This window comes from Patagioenas fasciata, chromosome 1 (assembly GCF_037038585.1).
Source record: "Patagioenas fasciata isolate bPatFas1 chromosome 1, bPatFas1.hap1, whole genome shotgun sequence".
In the NCBI taxonomy this organism is placed as follows: Eukaryota; Metazoa; Chordata; class Aves; order Columbiformes; family Columbidae; genus Patagioenas; species Patagioenas fasciata.
The window spans coordinates 157,542,498-157,566,902 of NC_092520.1; the positions used below are offsets into that span (position 1 = coordinate 157,542,498).

The following is a 24,405-nucleotide window of genomic DNA, read 5'->3' on the forward strand; positions in this document are numbered from 1 at the left end:
AAGGCCATGCCATTCACTTATATGCTAAAGAACCCGAAAACCTTATATGAGAGTCTATAAAACTTATTTTCACATGAACTAAGACTTACAGAGGCAACTCTCTGAGCAGCAGGATGGCATTTAACAGTCTCTTCCCTGCAGATTATCCAGTGTCTAAAAGCAACCGTATTCAGCTCGTGTGGAAATTCAGTATCTTGAAACTTCTGCCTGTTTCTCCAATTCAGCTGAAATCAGTCAGTGCCTTCCACAGTGTTGGGTGTGGGGGATAGATGGAGCGAGACAGCAGCATGATCACATACGTCTTGCATTCCTCGGATGACGGCCAAGGGGGAGAGGCACCTCAGAGAGCTGGTAGGGGTGTATAACCAGATTAGATAAGTGATTTCCCGCTGCTGAGAGAGGGAGACACAGTGCTGCTTTCAGCACTCCTGCTCCATTACAAATAAGTGATGTCATGACTTAAAAAAAAAAAGGTTTCCTACTATCTTACCCTGCTTCCCCCAAAGATTGCTGAAATGGTTTGTTGAGAAAGAATTAAGAGTAATAGAGATGAGAGGAAAGAGGAAGAGAAAAAGCAACACGGCAAACTCTTTCTTTGATTTAAACCAGTTACAGAGCATCCCGGAAGAATGGCCAAAAAATTAACATGGTCAGAAAAATCAGAACAGTTACTTCTTCCCAGTGTGGTTTTTCAAGCATATTTAACATTTGGATATTTCCTTTCACTACTTTCTGCCATTCAAACTTTTTTTTTTCTAGGTCAAAAGTATTTTTTTCCTATAAAACATAAAAAAATTTCCTAAGGCAAACTGTATTTCTGAGTCAATAATGTGTGGATATCTGAAGCAGGACCAAACGGAAAACTGAAAAACTAGGTGAACTTATGGAGCAGACCAAGTGTCTCAAGAGGTCCCCAAGAGACAAACTTGACTTGATGCAGAGTTTATTCAGAACTGAACAGCCAAGGCAGGGCTTGTGCACCATAGCACAGTCTGTATGCTGCTCACAGGACTTCTATAGTAGTGAAGACTGGTGAGCTGGGAACTCACAAGAGTTCAGGGTGGCAAACACAGTTCTTTTCTGATTTTTTTTTTTCCTGTAATAAAATGGTGGAAAAACATTAATCAGGTCGAGAGTGTCTTCATTCAGCCTCGGGGGACCTGTTCCACAACAATTTAGGCTCCTGGATTGTGCTTGAGGAAGAGGATGAAGAAGTGAGGAAGGCACCAGATAATCAGGGAAGGAGCAATGAATGAAAAGTAAATATCAAAAAATACTGAGCAAGGATGGATGGGCAAAAAAAGAAGGGAAGAAAAGTCAGAGTTTGAAGAAAGAAATGCCCCTCTCTTGGCCTCTGTGATATGCGAAGGGGCCTGAGGTCAGACTTGAGGACTGCCCTTGACAATGCAGCTTCTGTTTCCCTTGATAGGCAGTGGATCCAGCTGGGGAAAGTGATCATCCCTTCTGATTCCAGCTCTGGGGGAGTCAAGAGCAGTTCCCTGCCCACTACATGGAGTCTTAGTTGCCTGATCTGAGGGGCAGGGTGAGGGCAAGGGGAAGGGGCTGAGGCCCTTGTTTATTGTTCCTCAACTCTCCTACTCACCAGTGAGCACTTCATTCCCTTGGGTGGTGCTGCAGTCACTGTGCTGAGTCTTCAAACAAGGCAGCAAGGGGTCTGGCAATGGTCATCTCCAGAATCATGCCTCCCCAGAGTCATGCCAGCCTTTAGGTCTCTGCTTGGAGAAATTTGGTGCCTCCTCTCAAACATGGAAATTAAGCTTATGTAAAGGCTTTCAAGAGACAGACTGGGAGAGTCACCCTGAAAAAGTCCTTGGGGAAATGCAATAAGCTACCTACTGATGATGACGAGGGTCATTACTGGGTCTAACTCATCAGAGATCAAGAGTCCACTTCAGTCCTTATCCACTCACCAACCATTTGAAGATAGTTCCTTTATAAGGAGCTCAAGTGCAATAAAATTTGAGAAGGGCTATGAGGGGAAAGGCAGAGACTGGAGGTTTAGGAAAGAATTAACAGGTCCTTTTGAAGAGTACCAGATCTAGCTTTGAAGCTGACCCTGCTTTGAATAGTGGAGTGGGTTGGATCAGAGATTTGAAGGGCAAATCTGAATTATTATTTGATCCCATGCTTCTATCGGAGAAGTGTGATTTTTTTTTTCTGTTCTCTTTTAGGACAGTTACTGAGATAGCCAGCAAAATAAAGACTTTGATAAAGAACTGCAAGTGAGAATTGTTCTTGCTAATACCACCCAGTGCTGACAAGTCTGATACCAGAAAAGAGGAAAACAAAGTGTTCATAGTATCACAGTTGCAAAAAAATGACTTGCTAACTTTTCTGTTCCAGACACAGAATCTGATCAGAATAAGTGTGGTCATGTGTAGTCCTAGGTAACTAGATAGCACACTTTTGAAAAGAGAAGAAACATATCGTCAGAGGCAATGGGTCCTGAGAAAGTCTTCAAAACCACTGCATTAATACTTCTATACACATGCACACGCGAGATGCAGGATCCACAGCTTTATAAACATACAAAATATCCAGTCATTCAAAGAACATTCATCAGCTTTCCTTATCCATCCAAGCACTTTTATAGCCCTGATGAGTATAAAACAAGCGTATGATGCCCTCAGAATCATCAGCTCATCTCTACATCTCTCCATATGCCTGCTTTCAAGTTAGGAACCTGCAGATGATTATTAAGAATCATTTTTGCTTTGACAACAGCATCCAAAGTCTCAGTCAATACTGAGACTTCATTTTCACAGACACTGCACCAACACAGAGAGGAGGGGACAGGCCCCAAATATGAAGAGTTTTCAACTGAAACTAATGGCTGGTACAAAAGTCTGAGAAACAAATTTGTCCAATGCCTTGCAGATGACATCAGAAAACAGGCCCTGACCCTCCTTACTATTCCTATGGACTTTCAACAGATAAAAAGATTTTGCCATACAGAGTGTGCAAGTTAAACCAAAGGTTTTAGGCTTAAATTAGGGTAAGCCAGAAGATGTGTATAGCTTGTATGCAGAACATAACATCACCAATATGTACTGTGGTATACTGGCTTTGCACCTTTTCAGGCATATATATAAAGCTGTGATGTAGTCTTCCAGTGGAAGAAATGGTAAGTCCGTGACCAGAACAGAAATTTCATTTTAAAGTGAAATAGTAACTGATTCTGCAAAGGTAGGGAGGACAAACAAGTGGCACAATAAGATACGTTCATTTACAGTTTCCATAATTCTATAAAATGGACATTTTAACACTCTTCATTAGTTCCTTTCTTCAAGAGAAGAAATATCCGCAATTAGCTGTCATTAAGACCTCAGCCCTCTCCACAACCATTTCTTACAGCCAAATTCAGTCGTCACTGACCTGTTCCACTCGGATATCAAATTCTCCATTCACCTTCTTCCCCTGGAAATATTTGGCCCTGCAGAAGAAATGAGAGAGACAAACACGGTTAAAGAAAATTTTTGGCTTTCATTATATACTGTTTTTCTTCTGCATTTCCCTTTTTGCTGAAGAATTTCTATCCGGGTCACAGTATGTTTTCCTAATTCCTATCTTCTTTCAGCTTTCTGTTCTCCAGCAGAAACCTGCCAAGCCAGATGAAAACCACATTGGAAAGTTCTTTCAAGGCTTGTGACTTTTTCATTTTATTGTCAAACTGAAAACCAAATGCTCTCCTAATCTTTTCCAGAGCAACAGCTCTAATAAATGATTCCTTGCTATATCTCATTTAATACTTAATCTTTATTCTGTAAAAGGAAGGGAGCAACATATGGCAGGACATTGGAAACAGCTCCTGATGTTGAGCAAGGATCTTTATCATCACAGCTGAAGTACTCGTGAAGCCTATTCTCTTGCTCTCTCCCTACAGAGCTGCATTTCAATTCAGTTTAGTCTTTCTGCTACTGATTTAGAGAAACAGTATCTGCATCTACAGTGTCACTAATGAAGGATCTCTTCTCTGAACTGAAAAACTGTGTTTGCTTTGGAGTTGAACAGGGCCATGATAAGGACATAGACCTTCCTTCACCTCTGCTCCTAGCTGCCTACGCTATGCAGACAACAAAGCACTTGCAGAAGGATCGGTTGTTCATGAGAAGGGAAGGCAGGCAGTTTTAGCTTTTTTTATTCATGTTTGTGTATAATGCCTCTTGTATTGATCAGTCAGCATGGAAGTTGCCAATATAATTTCCCCTGTGGATATTTCTCCCCAATTCTTCCCCTCGCCAAACAAGCTGGACTGAAGAAAACATGGATTTATTTTCTCAGACCTCTCCCCTAAAACTTCAGGAAGACCAAGTAGGTTCCAAAAAGTACTTCTATTCGGAAAGCATTGAAAACACAGTTAAGCCCTGCAAGAGTTGTTTCCAGAGACAAAAGTATCTCTCTGCATTTTGTTTCCAATTGGCAAAGACCGGACAGAATGAAGAAGTAAAGGAAAATGAGGGGAAGCCGGCTTTGCTCCTTATTTTACGGTGTTAGCAAAAAAAAAGAAGCTGGCTCACATTTTTACTATGTGTCTATTTGTTCCAATAAAAAAGAGGAGACAGTAGGAAGGCAATTTTCCCCATGGCTGAAACACACCAGTTTTCAGCTGAATGCTCCCCTCCCCCAGAAATGTAAATTAAAAAGTTGTTTTGTTTTGTCATCCTGGCTCAAAAACAAGTCAAAAGTTTTTCTTTTATTAGAAAAAAAGACATAAAAAAATACCTAAAGTTTTACACTTAGCTCTAATGAGGGTACCTGAAGGCTCTATCACGTTTCCCTTCCCAGGCAGCCCATTCATCAGCAGGATGCTAATAAGATCTCTGCATAGATGTTAATGAGAGACACTGTAGCAGCCAGGTGTGACCAAGGCCAAGAGGCTCAAACAACCTTTGCCCAGTATAAAAAGCAGAACTCTGGCCATTTCCCCTCCCCTTTTGAATTTATGAGTGTTGCGTGTAGAAAAACAACTGAGCAGACAAGCTGAGGCATCATGCCTCTAACAATAAACAGGAACGCTGAATTCACTTAATCATTCCATCATCTTTCTAGAAGCATGGCTCTATAGGGCCTGGCAACATTCCTCGCTCCTAAAAACTGGGGATATTCCAGGAACAAGCAACTTCTAAAAAAGTGGAATAAGCTTTAAGTGGGCCCACAGGAGCTGGTCTGAAATGTGAGGCACACTATTCACTGGTACAAGCTTATTTTTTATTCCCGGCGCACTCATAATGTATACTCCCTACACACATTTACAAAACACACTTCCTCTGTCTATGGCTTCTCCTCTTTGCCGACCAGCTGTTTGCAAACTCCTTGGTGCTGCTTTGCTTCAGCTTGTAACGAAGTGTGATTAACCACAGTCTTCACCCCTGTACAGATGGAGCAAAGAAGCTTCCACTGGCTAGTCCAGGAAATTGGCCTTCACAGGGCTAAAAATTCCCCTCTCCCATCTCTACAGTACTGGCTCTGCTCATGAATAGTCACAGAGAGGGCACATCCAGTGTAAAGATTTGTTACACACCCCTTCTTATCCCTCTTTCCACACAGTTTGTCCCATCCCGTGTCTCAGATAACTTTATTTTAACAGTACAATATATCACTTTCTTTCAAAGACAGCCCCCAAGGAGGGTTAACCTGCTCCAGGTGTCTCTGAAGACTATAAGTGCTAAGCAATTTGCAGCCAAATATTTTGGTCAGCACATCATTTTAACACGTCTCAGGGTAAGAATGAAACACTTCTTACTGAAACATCTCTGAAATGGATGGAGTGATATTTTCAATTCACACCTGGGGTTTTGGAGCCCCTGAGCAGTAGAGGCTATCATGTTGAAATGAAAAATGGCTTTAGCCTCACCATGGAGTTCCTGACATCTCAAGCAAGCTGGGATCATTACTGATGCTGTGGAAACATCATGATGCTTCCATTGCAAGAGGGGGAGTCTTGTGGTCAGTATTTTGCAATTTGTGAAACAGCTTCTGGTCCCTACAGTGGATATGGGATGCAGATGCAGAAGAAAGAAAGATAGAAGTTTCTGAAAGGTGAGACTGTGTAAGACATTTGTGGATGCTCTGTACCCCAAAACCTCCTGAGCAAGGCTCTTCCAGATCTCTGCCTAGGAAGTGACTTGCTGCATGGTTATCTAGGCAGCTTGTAGTGCAGCAGGGGAGCAGCACCCAGAAGACCAGAAGAGGGTGGTAAAACACTGGCCCAGGTTGCCCAGAGAGGTGGTAGATGCCACATCACTGGAAACACTCAAGGTCAGGCTGGATGGGGCTCTGAGCAACCTGATCTGGTTAAAGGTGTTTCTGCTTGGGTTGGACTAGATGGCCTTAGAAGGTCCCTTCCAACCAAGACTATTCTATGAACAGTCAAAAGCCTTTCTGTCGAGTTTCAGAAGTGTCCTCATTCACATCCAATGCACCCAACTGCCAGTGATCGCACATTGGATGGGGGGGTTGTTTGGCATTCCCAACAGCTGAGTACATTGGGCAAGGCACTGGACACGTGAACCCACCCCCCTTTCCCAGTCAGCCTGCAGCACTGACCACTGCTTGGCTGGCCATCCCGTTATTTAAAAGCATGTCAGATGTTCAACCCGCCACAACACAGAGTTGTAATTTGACTAAGCAGGGTGCAGACGGGGTGGAACACTTGCTGTGATCTCAGTAAATTAGCACATAAACATGTTTTGACTGAAGAAAACTGCAGGGCTGTGCTAAAGAGCAGTTCCTGGGTGGGATTTACACTGCTAGGCGATGCATTTAAATGTGGCCGCACCAGCTGGGAGAGAGGAAACACCATAATAAACAGCCAAAGGTCTGCCCTCACTTCCAGGGAGAAGGCTTGCCTTGAAACTCTCTCCCTTTGCGATGAAGAAGCCTCATGTTCTGGAAAAGGACATATTTTCTGGGTACAAGGGCATCAGTAAAACAACTTCTGCTTTCTGCCTCAGCCCTGACATGATTACAGGGCCAAAAGAAACCTGATGCCTCTTCTTATGAAGTAATTTGGAAAGAATAAAAGCTTATTTTCCAGAGCTGCCATGAAACAGTCTAGGTCCGCCTCAGCAATTGTGGCTGGAGGAAGTGTATACACAATTTTCTGTCAGACACGGAGTGTATCTTTAATAGCAGCAGGGAAAAACAAATGATCAGTTCACCTCCAATCACTTACATAAGAGCTAATTCACAGAAAATCCATGTATAACATTATTGCCCCTAGGTGTTTGCAAAGCATCTGTCTGAGAAAGGGATGTCAACACTGATGCAAGGATGCAAAAACACCTGTAAGACACTTGAATACTAGACTCTATCCCTCTGATGTCACCGAGGGCTGGGACAGCTTGTACTGCACCTATGTGAGGGCTGCCTGAATTGGAATGCTCCCTTGCACCTTTGTATTAATGCCTGTAGTCTGCAAACACAGGGAAATTAGTCCTTATGAGGCATCAAATCCCCTGGCAGAGCCTCACATGTCACCAGGCCCAGGGGAGGTAGATCTGGGCCAGTGGGCTACAGGTATGAGAGCTGGGGCCAGTGGACTACAGGTAAGGAAGCTGAGGCCAGCCTGTACCCCTGCACTGCTCCTGCATCACGGGGAAACATGGCACAAAAGAAACAATTCCCACACGTGGAGTAGGGGCTTCCAGAATCAGCAGCAAAGGGACAAAACTCACGGGGCATTTCTGTTAAGAAAACACAGATTACCTTGCAATTTTTCTCTGTACAATAAATAACCAGTTACATCTGCCTTGTTCTTTTTCTGCTTTAAAATAATAATAATAAAGAAGTAGGTGCATTAAGTGCTCCACCCATCAGCCAGTACACATGCTCAGCACAGGAATCCAGGATCAGTTATTTGTGCAGGGCTTTTACTCTCTTCTGGAGTTATTTCTTCTCTCTTCCCTCTGCTATTTTTTCTTCCTCTTGGTGAAAAGAAGCATGTCCAAGCTTCTTCAGAGGACTGCTTTGGTGTTTTCCTCTGGATCTGTGGGAAACAGAGACACCAGGAACACAGCAGGGAACCACACAACTTCTGCCAGGCTGAAAGATGGTCTGCATGGGTGAGGAATAGGAAAAGATGCCCAAGTATTAAGCATCAGCTAAAGAAAGTGCCCAGGGAGGTCTTCTCCAGGCACAGTGCCAGTAGACAGCAGCCCATGTAAGAAACGGTGCAGAACACTGGCCTCAGCATCAGGAAAGGAATAACCAGGAGGGACAGGAGATTTGAAGTGATCATGATGGCCGGGAGGAGTGCAGTGATTCAAAGATTAAAGCTATTCCTGCCAGTCTATTCATTAGCTGGGTGAAGCAGAGATTATGACACGTTACGCATCTTTGAACACAGGTTGGTATTTTGTATTAAATTCATGAGACTTCTTCAGGGTATCCTGTAAAATGGGTCCTGTACGAAGCAATTTTCTAGGATAGGAAGAGATCAAAGAAACATGGCTCAAATCTTCCTGTGAGAGACCTCAGTGGAGCTGACATAGCGTATGTCATCACAATTGCTGGTAGTATGTCTTGGAGTAGCTGGGAAGCCATCCTTCAGACAACCAAATAAGCCTGAGCTCAAATCCCCTGTGATACAAATAAGTCTGGGCACTTTTTGGGGCATCACTGTTTGACAGAGGCCTTGAGATACAAACTGCAGAGAAGGAGCCAATTTCACTCCAGAAATGGGCTCAGTGTCACTGAACAGTGTGCCAAAGAGAGGCACTGAGATATTGTAGTGGCAAATTCCTCCAAGTCTTCTGACGGAGCTTATGCCTCTGGTGTAAGACATGACAAGCATAAAAGCCAAGCCAGATTCTGGATGGTGACCACTTCTCATCTGGAGTGGGAAGCTGCCTTTCCCGCCCTGCAGAGGAGCCAGAGCAAAACATGCTGAGGAGAGGGGAAATGTGTTGGACTCTTGGGGAGGGGTGTGCAAGGGAGTGGGTAGAAGAAAGAGGGGGAGAAATGGTGAAAAAGAGACGGGTAAATAAACTAAAAGGGATGTATGTGTAAATTCTGGAATGATCTGAATTATTTCCCTGGAATCACATTACACATATTTCTCTCAAGGCCCTTGAGAAAATATGGCATATAATTTCTTTCTCGATCAGCCTGGAAAACGAGAAGCTGAAGGCCCCTGCATTGGGTGTGGGGGACCTGGGGGACGGAGAGGAGGGGGCAAGCCACTGTATGAAATCCCCACGTCAAAGGGCCTGGGGGCCCAAATGATGCACAAGGCACTCACTGTATGTCCGCATTGTCTCCTTCATAAAAGGGGCTGGGACTGGGAAAAAGGAGACAGTTTCCAGGATACTGGCCAGCAGCCTCTGGAATGTCCCGACCCCCCTAGACCCTCCACGCTATAAAGGCAGTGGGGAGGGGGGAGAAGAGATACATTTGTGCCCTTTTTTCTTCAGGGGTGAAAACAAGGAAAGTTTTCCTTTCAGGGCCCAGCCCTAAAGCTCTTCTCTATTTCTCCCCAGATCAGCAATTCCTAACTGCAAGCAGTAAGAACTTTTGAGATGGTCAAGTCCCGACTGCCCAGAGAAGAGAAAAATCACTCCACAAATGGAGAGATCTACAACCTGCTGGAGCTTTTCTCCACATCTGCTTTGGCCCAGAGACCTTTATGCACTGTTCAGCTGTGGGATGGGCTGGTTAGTAGTTAATATTTATTCTGTAAGAGTTCCTTGGGCCAAGGGTAGGGGTGTCAGGATGCTAAAGGGTGGATAAGCATGATGGATGTGTGCTTCAACACCTCAGAAAACAAGGTCTTAACTACAGGTTAAATGGACCAGAGGCAAGTGCTGAAAGAAAGGGTACCCATACTGCACAGACAGCCACCAAGAGGTAAAGCTAAGTTTTAGGTTGGGTCAAAATACCCTAAGTACACTGATGCTTTGTCAGGAACTCCACAAGAGTTCTAGGTCCAGCCCTGGGGTGCAAGTATTGCTGCACTGAGCCCCATGACTTCCTGGGGCAAGGTCATCTTGCTCTTGGTGCTATCACCACCTGGTTTGCTAGAGCCACTGAATTCAGAGGCAGCTCAGCTGTGCTGCAGGTGGTTCCTTCGTGTCTGAGGTCAGACCATGGGAACAGACTGCCTTTGTTGCCTTCTGGGAAGAACCACAAGATCCAGCCTGCTCTGGTTACTGTAAAACAACCCTGGAGGCATTATTAGTTATGGGATCACACCAAGGAAAGAAACGCCTCTCCTGAAGAGGTTTCTGTCGAGTTGGGATGGTGGTTTGTTTTCTTTTCTTATTTAGATAAAGGAAGTCCTCGTGGTGAGGTCCTTGATGAGGTCGAAGGTCCCACCCTACAGGGCTGGAAGGATTTTCTTGGCTTGGAGGCACACAGAAAGGGAAGCTTTAGGGCAGGAAGGGAGAACGGTTTTGTAAATCTTCTTTTGTGAGTCCTCACTTTCTCTCAAGGAACCAAAGGCCTGTTTTTCGGGGAGACCTGGGTTGGCAAGCCACCAGCACTTTAACAATTGCAGAAGCAACCATTCAGGCTGCTCCCTCTATTCAAGGAACTATGGGGTCCCACACAATACCGGCCTCCCAGCATCTTCCTGTGCCACCTCCTGCTCATGAAATGGGGGTAATCAAAGCCATCCCCCACCAAGAGAAGAAGCACTAGTTAGTGCAGTGCTATTGCTTTTGGGCACGGCTTTTTGAGCATCTCTGAGCTGCCAGAATAGGAATGACACTTTGCTGTAGGTCTCATCCCCCACCCAGGCTACATCGCGGTCGCATTCCTCACAGCCACAAAGAGCTGAGAGGGGGTGGTTGGGGGGCTGCTTTAAGTACAACAGGAGGCAGCAATTTTATTTTGCATATTGTCAAAATAGTACATTGCTGGAACATTTCTACATTGCTAAATCTAGATAGTATGGCCTGGAGCTACTTCTGAGGGGTATCATTTTGTCGAGGATTGTGCAATATTTTATTCCAGACCACTTCTGCCCTCCCTGAACTTGAAGAGCAGGGAATCAGGCTAACTCAAACCAACACTGGGGCAGGGCTGCTGGCTTTCAAGGAGAAGAAATCTGGCTCACAATCCTTGAGAAATACATCTGAGAAAATTTTTTTTTTTTTAATATATTTTTTTAATATGTATGAAGCTAGGCAGGACATTCTGAGGTTAAATTCTATGCATTTATAGGACCTCTGGTAAAGCAATTAAGGTCCCAGATTTGACTTGCATTAGCATATTTATAACCTGGTGGGGAATGTTTTCCATATTCCTTGTATCTATTTTTGTAATGATACTAATCCTTTACATTTCTGTATCACCTTTCATTCAGGAGGACTAGATCCCAAGTTGCTTTACATATGCAAGACAAAAATACAGGCACACAGACAGACATGATGGTGATATAGCTAAACCAGATTGGGAAGCAATATGGTAAATGCAATTTATTGAATATCTTTGACAGCCTTACCTCCTTTTCACCCCTATGCCTGTATGTTAAGAAATACAGAAACCCTTCATGCTGCTTCCAAGCATGTGTATGTGAACACACACATGTTTAACACAAACTTGCCTTCTCTTTCCCTAAAGTGTAATTTTTGCTCTCAAGTCACACTTGGCATGAATTATAGGAACAGAATTATTCAGTCCTGGGTAGACATGGCTAAAAGATGAAAATGTATTTTTTTAGCCAGCTTTGTGAAAACATAAATTTTACTTGCAAGTGTTTTCAAATTATACCTCCATAGTAGCATAGAACTTGTGAGACCTTAAAAAGTCACCCCCATATAGTAAAAACTAGTTCATAATAATTCATTGTCAGTTACCACCATGTTAGATGATTTTGGGCCTCTTATCAGGCAATATGGACAAAACTTTGCAATTTAGCCTGCAAACTCCCGAGGTCAAGCTTGAAGTATCAATTCTGAAAGATAATAATACTAATAAAGTAAGTTATAATGAAGTCCATAGCCAAATCTAGTCCAAAACTTCCCATTAAATTTAATTGATTTAGATACAGTAATATTCCTCTGAATGGGAGTCTTAGTAAATAATTTTCAGTCTACTGAAAACACAAAATCACTCATGGCACTCGCTGAATACTTTTGAAAACGAATTCCTTGAAAAAAATAGAGTCCAGGAAGACCCATGTTACTAAAATTCAGTATTAGACTGTTATTACTTGACCAATTGTATTTTTTGACAAATGACATATTTAAGGCTCAATATTATCATGTACTATCAGAAGTAAAAATGGTTTTGATTTAATAAGAAAGGGTTGATAATTTCCTCCAAACAGTATAAAACAGTAATACTGTCAGGTCAGACCATACTTAGATCTGAATTGTGACATTATTGTTATACAAAGAGCCATTTCATATGTCTTAAGATGATTTTATTCACTATTAATCACAGTTTTTCTCTTCCTTCATGTTTAAATTTTTGGAGACAGTAAAGTAAATGAGAAAACAATAATGCAATTTTGCGTCTCCTAAAGTATTCTCTGTAGCTTTTTTTTCTCCTGTGAAATATGGCACAATCCTCACATGTAGAACAGCCACACATAGGGCACAAGTATTTTGTGCAAGACAGCATGTAACACTTTTAGCACATGAAACAGCCTGAAATATGGACAAAACATACCAATGGCTTTTAAAAATGACATATTTCCCAAATGAAACCACAATATCTAACAAATGCAACAAGAACAACTTTGTTATGTTGTCTGGTCCAAAAAGCAATGTTTTTAGCATATGTTGTTAATAGGAGCCTTAACTGTGCTTGATCACTTCCCAAATAAGCTGTTTAAACACAAAGCATTAGGCTAGAAAGCTGAGCACTTTTGCAGAGGATGGGGGTTAACAATTCACAGTACTAAATCCCATTTGATCTGCTGGGAAATTCAACCCAGCAAGAGCATGATTTTACATAACAGCATGGTGGGCGAGGAGGTTGCCAGAAGTGGGATGTTTTCCTCCTGGCTGAGCCCAGGCTGCCAGAGCTGGTCCATCTGCCATTACACAGAGTCCTGCCATCCCCCTTCCTCAAGGTCCTGCTCCCTTTTGCTGTGTGTTTGCATGTGCACACGTGTGCGTGTATTCATGTCTGAGCTCTTTATTTCTGGAAGCTGCTGTAGGTGAGCTGTGGATGCATTTTTGGAAGTCTCCCAAGGCACAGATACTTCCAGCCCAGAAGAATCATAGAACAGCTTGGGTTGGAAGGGACCTTCAAAGATCATCTAGTCCAACCCCCTGCAATGAGCAGGGACATCTTCAACCAGATCAGGTTGCTCAGAGCCTCATCCACCCTGGCCTTGAATGTCTCCAGGGATGGGGCATCTACCACTTCTCTTGGCAACCTGTGCCAGCGTTTCACCACCCTCATTGTAAAAAATTTCTTCCTCATGCCTAGCTTGAATCTTTCCTCCTTTATTTTAAAATCGTTACCTCTTGTCCTGTTGTAACATGCCCCACTAAAAATTCTGTGCCCATCCTTCTTATAGTCTCCTTTTAAGTACTGAATGGCCGCAATAAGGTCTCCCCAGAGCCTTCTCTTCTCCAGGATGAACATCCCCAACTCTCTCAGCCTGTCCTCACAGCAGAGCTGTTCCAGCCCTCTGATCATTTCTGTGGCCCCCTCTGGCCCCTCTCCAACAGGTCGATGTCTTTCCTGTGCTGAGGGCTCCAGAGCTGGACACAGGACTCCAGGTGGGGTCTCACCAGAGCGGAGCAGAGGGGCAGAGTCACTGAAGAGAAGCAAAGTTTGTCCCTAGCGTGGTGAGGCATGGATACATTTACTGCTGTGGGTGCCTCTGAGGGCTGCTTGTCTAAGCTGAGAGCACAAGGCAGCTGTACAGATAGTATTTTCCCCTTGTGCACATCCTGCATGTGGCAGGTTTACTGTGGGCTTCCTTGCAATGTGTTAGAGCAGGGTCTTGGAAAAAGATGGAAAATTTGTGAAAACGTTGCCACTTCAACAGAAAGCTGGGTGAGTTCCCTTGCTTTTAATAGAATGTACCTTTATTTCACTGCTGCTAATGCAGAAAGCAGCTGATCATATTCTGTGGAGCTCACATAATTTTTATAGTACTCTGGTTTTGGAATAAACCAGAGAATATTGCATGTCAAGAGTGGTAAGGATTTTATGGAGGAAGACAGGCCACAGTTTCCCATGGATGCTCTTTGCTTTCTCCAGACCTCTGAGAGACACTGAGTGCTGTACTGTACCATCAGAGACATAGCAGCTCCTTAAAATTAGAAAGGATTGCCATTTGTCACTTTAAAGTGCATTCAACATGCACTCGCCTATTTGGCTTGTTAGAGCATTTCAACATGCACTTGTGTAACACCTCGTCCTAATCCACAATCGTTGCTCTTTCCCTCTGCTATAATACAAACAGTGATGATAAATTAATGTCTGGCTTGGCAATATTGCTGCAGTCTCCAATTATGAGAAAGTGTTTTTACTTAGAGAAGAGAAATCAAATAGCAGATTCCACTGTCTCTCACCCTTCCTGTCTCTGAACAAGCTAGTCCTTGTTGTAAACCCCATGTAACTTGCTGTGAGGGTGAGGGCAGGGAGGCATTGTGGAAGGCAGGCACCCCACCCATAAAATAGAGGTAGCTCTTTCTTGGGGATATTTTCTAGTGGAGTTAACTATTTCAAAAGGAAAAAGACAGGGTTTCTTGCAAACCAGATAAAGAGGTTTCACAAGTAGCAAGTACCAGAGCAGGCAGAGGTGAAATGCTTCGCAAACACCATGCTTCTTCCAAACAAAAAATCACAAGCACAGAAGTAAAAACAGGTTGCTGTTCATCCTCCAAACTCTGAGACTGTTTCTGTATGTGATGTGGAGTAGACAGCCAGAATACCTGGAAAATCAACTTCTTCAGCTGTGCTCTCACAGCTGCCTAAGGCTGGTCAGCATGAGCTCACATAACACCCTGGCTGAGACCAAGATGATGCCTGGTGTTGCTCAGAAGTACCTTACCAAGAGTAAACATCTGTGGAGCCATGGAGCCACTGCTCTCCAGTGCTGCTTTCAAGGGCTCCCTGAATTTCCTGGAGACATGAAAATCAACTGCCAAGTAGCACTCTTGGCCTACTGGAGTGGTAGAACTGGCATGCTCTCTCAGAAAGGACCCTGTATTACCTTCAGGCTGGAGAAGTTTCTAGGCATGTGTTTTTGTCCATGCTACATGGAAATACGTGGCAGACAAGGGTTAGTAATGTTTTTTTCCTGGGTTTTCATGTCATACATATGTCAGGATATGATCATGACATACAATAATTTTGTTCAGTGCCCTCACAACCCTAGGCAGAGTGAAGGCAAGGAACCTTTACAGGCAGCATTATTTGATATCTGCAAGCCTGTGGGGAGAGGCAGGGAGCTGGGAGGAATGAAGGGGGTGCCCCATCATGTGTAGGAACTGCTGAGTTACAGACAGCAAAGGGACAGCCAAGACAACAGGATGCATAGAGTGGTTACATGAGTGACAGAGGGAAGGCAGCATAGATAGCCATACCTCCTCTTTACACCTCCCAGCTGCTGCTCCTTGGGCAAGCTCAGCTCATGGACCTTGAAGTCTGCGTGACAGAACAGCAGCTGGGAGATATAAAGGCAGGGATTTGAATGCAGTGTGTATTTTAAAAGATCAAGACACTGCAAGAGAGTCCAAGCCCTCCTCTTCCTTTCCCCTGCCCAGACTACCTTCAGCACCATTAATCTCAAGGAAAAACTAGCTTGGCTTTTGAGCTAGGGCTTTCCTCTCTGATTACAGTGTTTGAACTAAGCAGTGCTGGCTAAGCCCCAGATGCTAGAGCTGTACATTAGAGACACTCCCATCCCCGGCTGGAGAATGCGATGTTAAGGGACTGCCACCTGGCAGCATCTTCAAGGAACTGCAAAAACGCTGAGCAGAGAAGGAGGTTGGTGAGCATCAGCCTGCTGGGAGACCTGCAGGTGCACGGAGGAAGAAGAGATCAGGGTTGAGCCAGACTGGGGTTGCCAACTGAACTGTCTGGCATTAGAAGGCTGCTACTGTGATAAAAGACACTGGGCTGGTGAAACATTTGATACAATGACTACCTTATTTGGGACTTTCCCACTCAGTTAAAAAATGTGTTTTTCCTTTGGAAAAAAAACCACCCTTTTTTTTTTTTTTTCTCTTGCTTCAAGCTGTCTGAAGAAGTCTGACCTAGTTGTACTCAGATATTGCCCCTTTTTATGTAAGAGCCAAGCTCTCACTTTGTGAAGATACACTGGGGACGCAGGCCCCACCTTGTCCCTGTTCTCCTGGGAAAGCAGAGAAGACCAAAGGTGATGACTTTACTGAAGAGTGGTGTGAGATGAAAAGAACATTAAAATAATCTCCCTTGGCCAAGACCTGGTAACCCAACTTTTCTCAATTTGAAATCTTCAACATGGTCCACTTGTCTCTCTTACCTTTGTTTTCTTTGCTTTAAATGTGTTGTGACAGGCTGGCACATGAAGCAATAAGCATATCTTCAAAACATTCTTAGGAATTTCCCCAAAATGAGTATCTTGGCTGTCTTGCCTTAAGCTTTTTAAACCAGGCAACTTTGAAACAGAGCACACTGCAAGCAGTAAGTCAAATCTCTAACATTTCAGAAGACTTCAGTTGTCCTACACCTTGGAAAGCATCCTCTGCTGCCCAATATCACAGGAAACAAACTTCCAAACTTTTGTTTGTAAACAGACGCCTGCACAAACAACACAAATTTGGGCCTTAGCTGATCCTGAGTTTTTTGCCAACAGTCACTATGCTTAACAACTAAAGGGCCCTTGACCAGTGAATGAACTCCAGTCATTACTATTGGCAGTAGTAGCTTGGGTTATCTCTTCATAATTTATGTACAAATTTGCACGCAGAGAAAAGCTCAAAAGAGATTAAGAGCTGAAGAGATTGAGTCCCTTTTCATTTTTAGAGCCAGCACAAACAATAGGCAAAGGTCCTGAACCACATTACTAAGACAGCTTCAGCTGTGACCTCTTATCACCCTTGCTAGATGTGACAGCTGAGCTAAGCCTGCTGAGCCAAGAATGCCCTCTGTGTGCTTATATATTGAGGCTATGAAGAAGTCTTTCAGTGAGTACCAAATAAACACCTTTTTTTTTTCAGGAGAGATATGAGAAAAGCCTACTTTGCCATTTACACAAGTCACTAGAGAGACACCGACCTGGGGCCAGTTAGTAACCTAGATGTGAGAGTATCTGCGTACCCCCTGCAAAGTGCCCTGTGCTTCCCAGATCACTCTCATCTTCTAAACTTTGTGGAGTCGAATTCAGCAGGGAGGACTGTGGTGACTTACCATTCCGTGTGCGCGTCATCAATCACCAGGAGGATCTTGGGTTTCTGAGCCACAGGTGGTGTGGGGCTGGGTGAGTGATCAATTAGTCCTGCGGCAGCTTGCGTGGTTTGCTTCATGGCACTGGAGATGGAGCTGAAGATGCTGGTGCCAGCAGAGGAAGAGAGCGAAGGCTGCGGTGGCTGCGGATGCTTTCTCTCCATGGCAGGAGAAACTGGGGAGCTTGTGGAGTTGTCAGGTCGCTGCAAGTCCATCATGTAGCCGTTGGGCAAATTTGCCACAAAACTACTGTCTGAGAGACGCCTCCGGAGGAAATTCATTGTTGCAGTGTTGTGTGGAAACCTCAGCAAGCGTGGGGCTGAACACGGGTGTCACCAGTCCTGGGGAAGGTTTCTATGTGCGTGTAGACTACCTCCTGCCAGTCCAGGCAGTTGGGCTTTCCCCCTTGAAATCCTGCAGGAGAAATATGCCTTGGTTTTTCAGATGTGTTGTCTTTATCTCCTGTGGGAAGAGAATCAAAGACATATATGTGAGATACATATCGTGAGTCTGAGATAAGAAAAACTCTTGGCCTTTTAAATGAGTACATTAATCAACAATGAGAGGAAAAAAGTACTACTGGCTTCTATGCAGTAAAATACACTGCTTCAGCCAAACAAATTCATGGTTCTCTCTCATCCCAAAACATTTTCTGGTCAGGGCAGATCGGCTTGCACTAGCTTAGGGACTAACAATTCTATAACTGTTCACTATGCAGAAATAAAAATTATTCTGGCTATCGGTGTTAATTTTCAAGAGAGAGACAGCTTATTTCTGGCATTTTTTGTGTTAGAAATAACACATGCTTGTTACAGAATAACCGGAAAATGATCCAATAGAATAAAAAGTTGGATCATAATTGGCAGGCTTGTAAGCAAGGCTCTGAATTTAAGGAACAAACATCCTAAATTCAAATAGCATGTATAAAACAAATAGCAGAAAAATCCCCACGCATATCTTGATCAAGTTCAGTGGCAGCTTCAAACTACTAATTTCTGTCCTTGCTACTCTCTGCACTCAAAATTAGACCTTGAGCCAGGTGCATGCTGGTGGTTGCTAGACATAGCAGACTATATGATTTTACAAGTTCACTTGAAGGATTTTTGCAGGTACTCAAAGCTAGACGTTTGGCTGTCTGATCCTTAGATACTTCCGCCCCCACACCTTGTTGGATATTTTGTTTTCTTTTAAGAAGAAAGTTCTCTTACTGCGCTCATCTTTTCCAGTGAGAAAATGAACACTGTGAAATATAACTATTTGCCTCTTCTCCCTTGACCTTAGTATGATGACTTTGTTTTTACCCAGAACACTTTTTTCAGCAGTTAAATAATATCACAGAGTTAGGAGCTACTTTAAAATTTCTTTTTTCACTTGCAGGCACAGGCCAGAAATGACATTTCTACAGTAATTCCCCAAACCTTTTATCTGCTGAGACAGCCTTGAGTTTTGACCAGAGGCTGATTGGTGAGGTTAAGGGGGAAAACAACAGAAACATATTGCTGATAAAACATAAATGTTTCTCAAGACAGATCAAGATATCTGATCAAGGTATCTGCAGCAACAAAAGTGAGAGTTATCCCATACATTAAGTGAGATGAGCCACATGAATTCCTGGTATCATAATGAAATCACGCCCCAGCCCCCTTTGTGTCTTTTTGAATGAGCCCCCTACAACCTCTGGAGCTCCTTGCCTTCACCTGCCTGGTTTGGCCCCCTCACTTCTCACACTCTTGTCCCAGTCTCTGATTGCCTCCTGATGGCAGGAAACCATCTTTTCCCAGTTGGTCCAAGTGAGCTTAGTGTCTGTGGATCTTCCTTCTGGAGCTATGGCTGAGGGCTCATGGAACAACCTCAGCTGTAGGGAGGCTCAGATGAGCCTGCCTACAGTGTGTGAGCTACAAAGAGCCCCTTGGCACATGTCCCCCAAATCTCGTAATCCATCACCACCCCGATCCCATGGGTACAGGATCTCTCTGGAGCAGAGGGTTCCCTACTAAAGCTGCTGACATTGGCTTATTAGAGCGATTTTTCTTTTGATTTCTCAGCCCTGGTAGTGCAAGTCCTCTGACTTTGCTGCAGCCTGAAGGTAGCCTTTTCCCAGGGAATAGCTCAGGAAATCTTTAATGACTTCCTGCCACATTTACAGCCGATAACGTATCTCAAGGCATTGTGCTGACTTCCCGCCAGCTCCTGGCGCACCCAGTGACTGCACAACATCAGCAAATGCACGCACTGGGGAGCATTTCAGTAGCATGGTCTGTTTATGCAGCAACTGTTCCAAGAAGCAAGTAACATACAGCTACACACCTCATATGCACACCCACACAGTTCTTGCCCTACTCATGTCCTAAGGCAGTACCTGTGAGTGCCAGCACAGAGCCATCCACTGTTACCTGTCCAGGATAAGCAGAGCAGTAGAGCCTACAAAAAACTTTGGGGAATTTATATACTACAGGCTGGGTAAAAATGGCTGCACTGTCCTGTACTCAGGAACTTGTGCTTTTTATTATACATTGCATAAGACAAAAAGAATAACCACCTCACTTTAATGACAGTCCTTTCAAGAATAAGTGCAGTCCTTGTTAAGAGGAGCATCTCAGAGATCTACTGTCAGAAGGGCTCCAAATAACTACCCTGCTACTGTGTACAGTGATTAGGTGTGCTCTCTTGGAGGACCTTGGCATTAATTGGTAACAGGTGGGACATAATTTTGATTAAGCACAAGATGCCTGCCCCTTGCATGCTTTGCACAGCCTCCCAGAGAACTGTCAGCTCCTGCTGTGGCAGCTCTCAGCCACAGGAGGGAACCTGGCCCCAGCTGTACAGGCTGGACAAGGCTCTTTTCTCAAGCCAGTATCCTTGAGACAGGGTCCAGCAGGACTTGGGTGCTCTTGAAAGTGTTTCTTGCCCACTGCCAGGCTCTCCTCCTCTGTGAGATTTGCATTCTCCAAAAGATGTTGAGTCCTTGCAAAGCATCTGCAAGTGAAGCAATGGGCAAGTATCTCTGCTCTGCCCTGCGCAGTGGAAGAAGAAGGGCATGGAGGCAGGTGGCATCGGGTGTCTCAGGACCAGGAAGGGTCAGAGGACCCCGTGACGTGCCTGGAAGGCATGCAGGTTTCCTCCACAACAGGGCTTCCCAAATTGGTCTCTTCAGCGTACTGTTTACAATAAACAATTTATCATACTATTTATTGCAAAGCCATGACCACTCGTCTAATGGACTCTTTTAAACAGCAATATTTACAGTGACCCATCATTTTTTCCACCAGGGGTTTCGTAGTGGAAGATGTTGCCCAGGAGACGCTGGGAGCTGGCAAAACTCTTGCTCAGAGAGTTTGGGATGCTGCCCTGAGGCGGGCCTGTCCCTCTGCTGGCTGGCACTACCTCTGCTTGCTGCAAAGGCTGGATTGCATGCTATTGGCTCAGGAAGGAAGGAGAGAAAACCTAAGCAGCTGATGTCACGGGGAAATCTCCCTCCAGGAAGGCACAAAGAGGCTGAATTCAAGCAGGATGACACTGCTACAGCACAGAGTAGCGCCTGGCTCCATTCTGGGATGGGCGATGGCAAGCCCACCAGGAACTCTGACTTTTGGTCTGTCAAAGTGATGGCACAGACTGTCCTCCTCTCACGATATGCGTTTTTCTAATGACCCAGGTAATGTAATTAAAATAGTTGTTTTTTTTTTTTTTAATTAAGTTATCATTGGCTTCCCTATATTGATTTATTGATTGCCATTAATGCTGCCATAGACGAGATATCTGCAATGGGAGCAGTGTAAACTGCCAGAAGATTCCTTTGCTTAATGGAAAACCGCACAGTCTGCATCATGCACACTTGCTGTTATTTAACTTCCAGCAGTAGGTGTTTTCATCCGGGCACAAGCTGAGTAGGTTAGGACCTTATTTTCCTATTGCTTGAAATACCTCATGGAGATCCTGAGGGCTCAGCACATCAGGCCAAAGCTGGCTCTGTGCAGCTCTCACAGCATGCAGCTCTCATGCAGCACAGCATCCAGCCAGTATATGTATAGATCCTACTCTAGCAGGCAAGTGGGGCTCTAATTTCCACAAAGCCAGGAGACAACACCTCCTTCATAAGCGAGACAAGTCTGGTAAGCCATATTTTGTCACTTCAGAGCCACAGGTAGGAGAGGTGCTGGCTGTACACCACCAAGTTGTACTTGCCTTTGTGCATAGCAGTGTCTTCCCATGGCTCACATGGAGCCAAGTCACCTACTTAATACTGTGACAGGCAACAACATGCCCACAGGAAATCTGTAGCCCCCTGCACGGTTGAAATACAGTCCATGGTCTGCTTCCTGGTGAGGCAGCAGCTCCTGTTGAGTTCCTCAAGCTGCAATGCAGCAGCTGCCTCCCACCACACAGGAGTATTGTGCTCCACTGTGAAACCGCTGCTCCCGAAAGCTAGCTGAGAAAACAGTGGACATCTGGGACATGGAGCTGCAGGTCAGGGATCTGGGCTTTATTTCAGGAGTGGGAAATAATAAACAAGGCATAGGAGAGTGAGTCCTGAGGAAAGAGAGCAGGCAGGAGGGAGGGCAAGAGGAAGAAGAGGAGAAGGTACAAGCAGAAAGAGAAGAAGTAAGCAGGAATTGGCTTAAGCAAAAGACAACATCAGAACAAGCAGAAATTCCCAAGTACAGTCACGGAATCAAAAGGAAACGATGTGAGCAACTAAATGAAGCAAGAGCAAGGTCAACAAAAGCTGACCTTGAAAACAACAGCAAATAGGCTGGGACTGTCAGCCCCTTACTAACACGCAGTTAAACTTCCTGGCTGATAATTTCAGAAGGGTGAGGGAGGGTAAGTAATCTGCTCCCTCAGCACATTGAAAGCAGCCAGGCACCTACCTGCTTTTTCTCAAGCACGTACTTCACAGAGATGCAAGTCATCTCAGAAAACCTGTTGACATGTATTAGGAAACAAGAACAAAACATTCACTTAAACCTCCTGCTGGGTTACCTTCTCATGTGCAGTAGCATCCAGAGGGAACCAAACTCAATTGAACGATGTCTGTTAACTGTGCTTAGATTTCCTCCAAACTTGTTATCTGTGCTGTCATGTAATGAACTGACACAATCACACCAGCCTGAGTTTGATTCCTGCTCTTGACAACCACCTCAACAGAGAATGCTGGGGGTGGCAAGATGGAAAACCAATGCAGAGATTATCCTCCCACCTCACCATAAGGGCACATTTACTCTGCCCCATAGCAGATGGAAAGATGAGGAGATGCTCCTCACCTGGCAATGGTCACTAACTGATATCTCTCACATCCATTTTGTGGATGGCCTTCAGTGTACATTTGCATTTTAAGATATTCCCATGGGTCCCTTTCTGACTTCAGGCCCATTGGCACAATGTCGGAGTGTATGTCTGTGGAAGGACAGCCATGCTAAGGGAGCTCCAAATCCAGCTGGATGGCTTTCCACATTTATTTTCAAAAAGAGGAAAGCAAGAGATTATTTATCACTGTCAAGCTTTCAATGTTTAATTTGAATGGCTTCAACGTTCCCAAGCTTGGCATAGCTTAGCATTTCTTGGGAAGAATTGAAAGCAGAATAAAGCAATTAGTTATGAAATTAATTAGAACATTTTGGGGGGTTTTTACCTCACTTGCCACAATTTTGGACTCAAGAGGATCATGTGTTCAAACATTTCTTGGTATTCTTTAGCTGAAATTCCATAAATCAGAAAATTCAGACAATCGGGGTTAGAAAAAGAAAAGGATACCCTGCCAAAATCCCCACATTTGGTAAACCTGAAGCATATAGAAAAACGGTAAAGGTTGGAAAGACTGTATGCTGTCCCAAAGAACAGAGGAAAAGAGTTTCCATGCCCATTTTTGGTGTGCAGACAGCTTTCCCGAGCATCAGCAATGCAATACAGCTCTAACATAAGGACTGGCTGAAATTTTCAAAACCTATAAAACTACAGCAAAAATTCCTCCTAAAATCAGTGAGGTTTGTGCATAATGATGCCAGAGACACTTCTGGAAATTGTATATCTGCTATGACTGACAGCAGCAGAGCCGTGCTGTCTCTTTGAAGCAGTGGCAAGAAGTCAGGACCCTGCAGCTGGAGAGGGTGACAGGGCAGGAGAGAGGAGACAGCATGTCCCCAGGACAACGATGAGTTCCCTGTTGTGTGCTAGACAGCTGCTCACCAGAATTTCACTTGCTTCCCAAAATTCTTTATTACCTTTCATGGTAACAGTGATTTCCTTTGGAAATTTGCTCTTTATGGATTTTCACAAGAAAGCTGTGTCTTGTGCATCTAATTTCTCTGTTTAGACAGATCCTCAGAGATGCCAGGAGTTCTCTTTGTCTAAAATAGATCACTTTGCAAAGTTCAACATGCTCCTTTAAACCACTGGTAGATACAAAGATGCAACAACTCTCCTGTCTTATTGCTCCATTCTTGTAGATCTTAAAAAAAAAGATCTTCTCTACTTTCTTGGGTGGCTATTTGATTCGATTCCATTTGCAGAGCTGTCAGTGCTTTCTACAGAGCAGTTTCACCATAGGGGATTTGCCTTATCTGGTCCTGAAGACAATGGGTGTGTGCATACAAACTGAGTCTGTTTCCTCTTTCGCCGGTCATTTTGTAATGGCAGGCAAGGAAAAGAAGAAGGGAAAAAAATACTCTAAAAGGACAAAATGTCATTGTAAGATCAGTGGTTTTCCAAGTAGATTGCAAAGGAAGATGACTAAAGCCATGAACAATAGTGAAAAATTTTCTAGTGAAAAATAAATCTGAATATTATGATAATACTCTATGGCTTTAATACCCCCAAGAGCAAATTATGATGTGCTACTTCTTGGAAACAATACATTATTTCCTCATTTTATCCTCACTGTGGAAATCCTGTTGGCACCTAACAGCCACAGTGTTATCTCTGTGGTAATATCCTCTTGTCAATGAGCTTAGGGAGACCTTTTTGTGGTCTGTCTCTCTTCAATATCAATATTTGCTTATCAGCAAAGCCAGATACGGCTCAAGTGGAGCAGGTAGTATGGGGCAA

The 24,405-nt window shown here is 44.1% G+C and overlaps 1 protein-coding gene across 1 annotated transcript in view; it reads right to left on the bottom strand.

Annotated features, from left to right (window-relative positions):
* The window catches only part of SYN3 (synapsin III), a 206,431-nt gene that overhangs the window by 168,387 nt on the left and 13,639 nt on the right, over positions 1 to 24,405 (bottom strand). The window contains exons 2-3 of the mRNA XM_065838673.2: positions 17,326 to 17,823; positions 3,397 to 3,454 (exon numbers count right to left, since the gene is read on the bottom strand). Of these exons, the coding sequence (XP_065694745.1) occupies positions 3,397 to 3,454; positions 17,326 to 17,642 (375 nt within the window). The 5' untranslated portion in view covers positions 17,643 to 17,823. The remainder of the gene's footprint in view (positions 1 to 3,396; positions 3,455 to 17,325; positions 17,824 to 24,405) is intronic.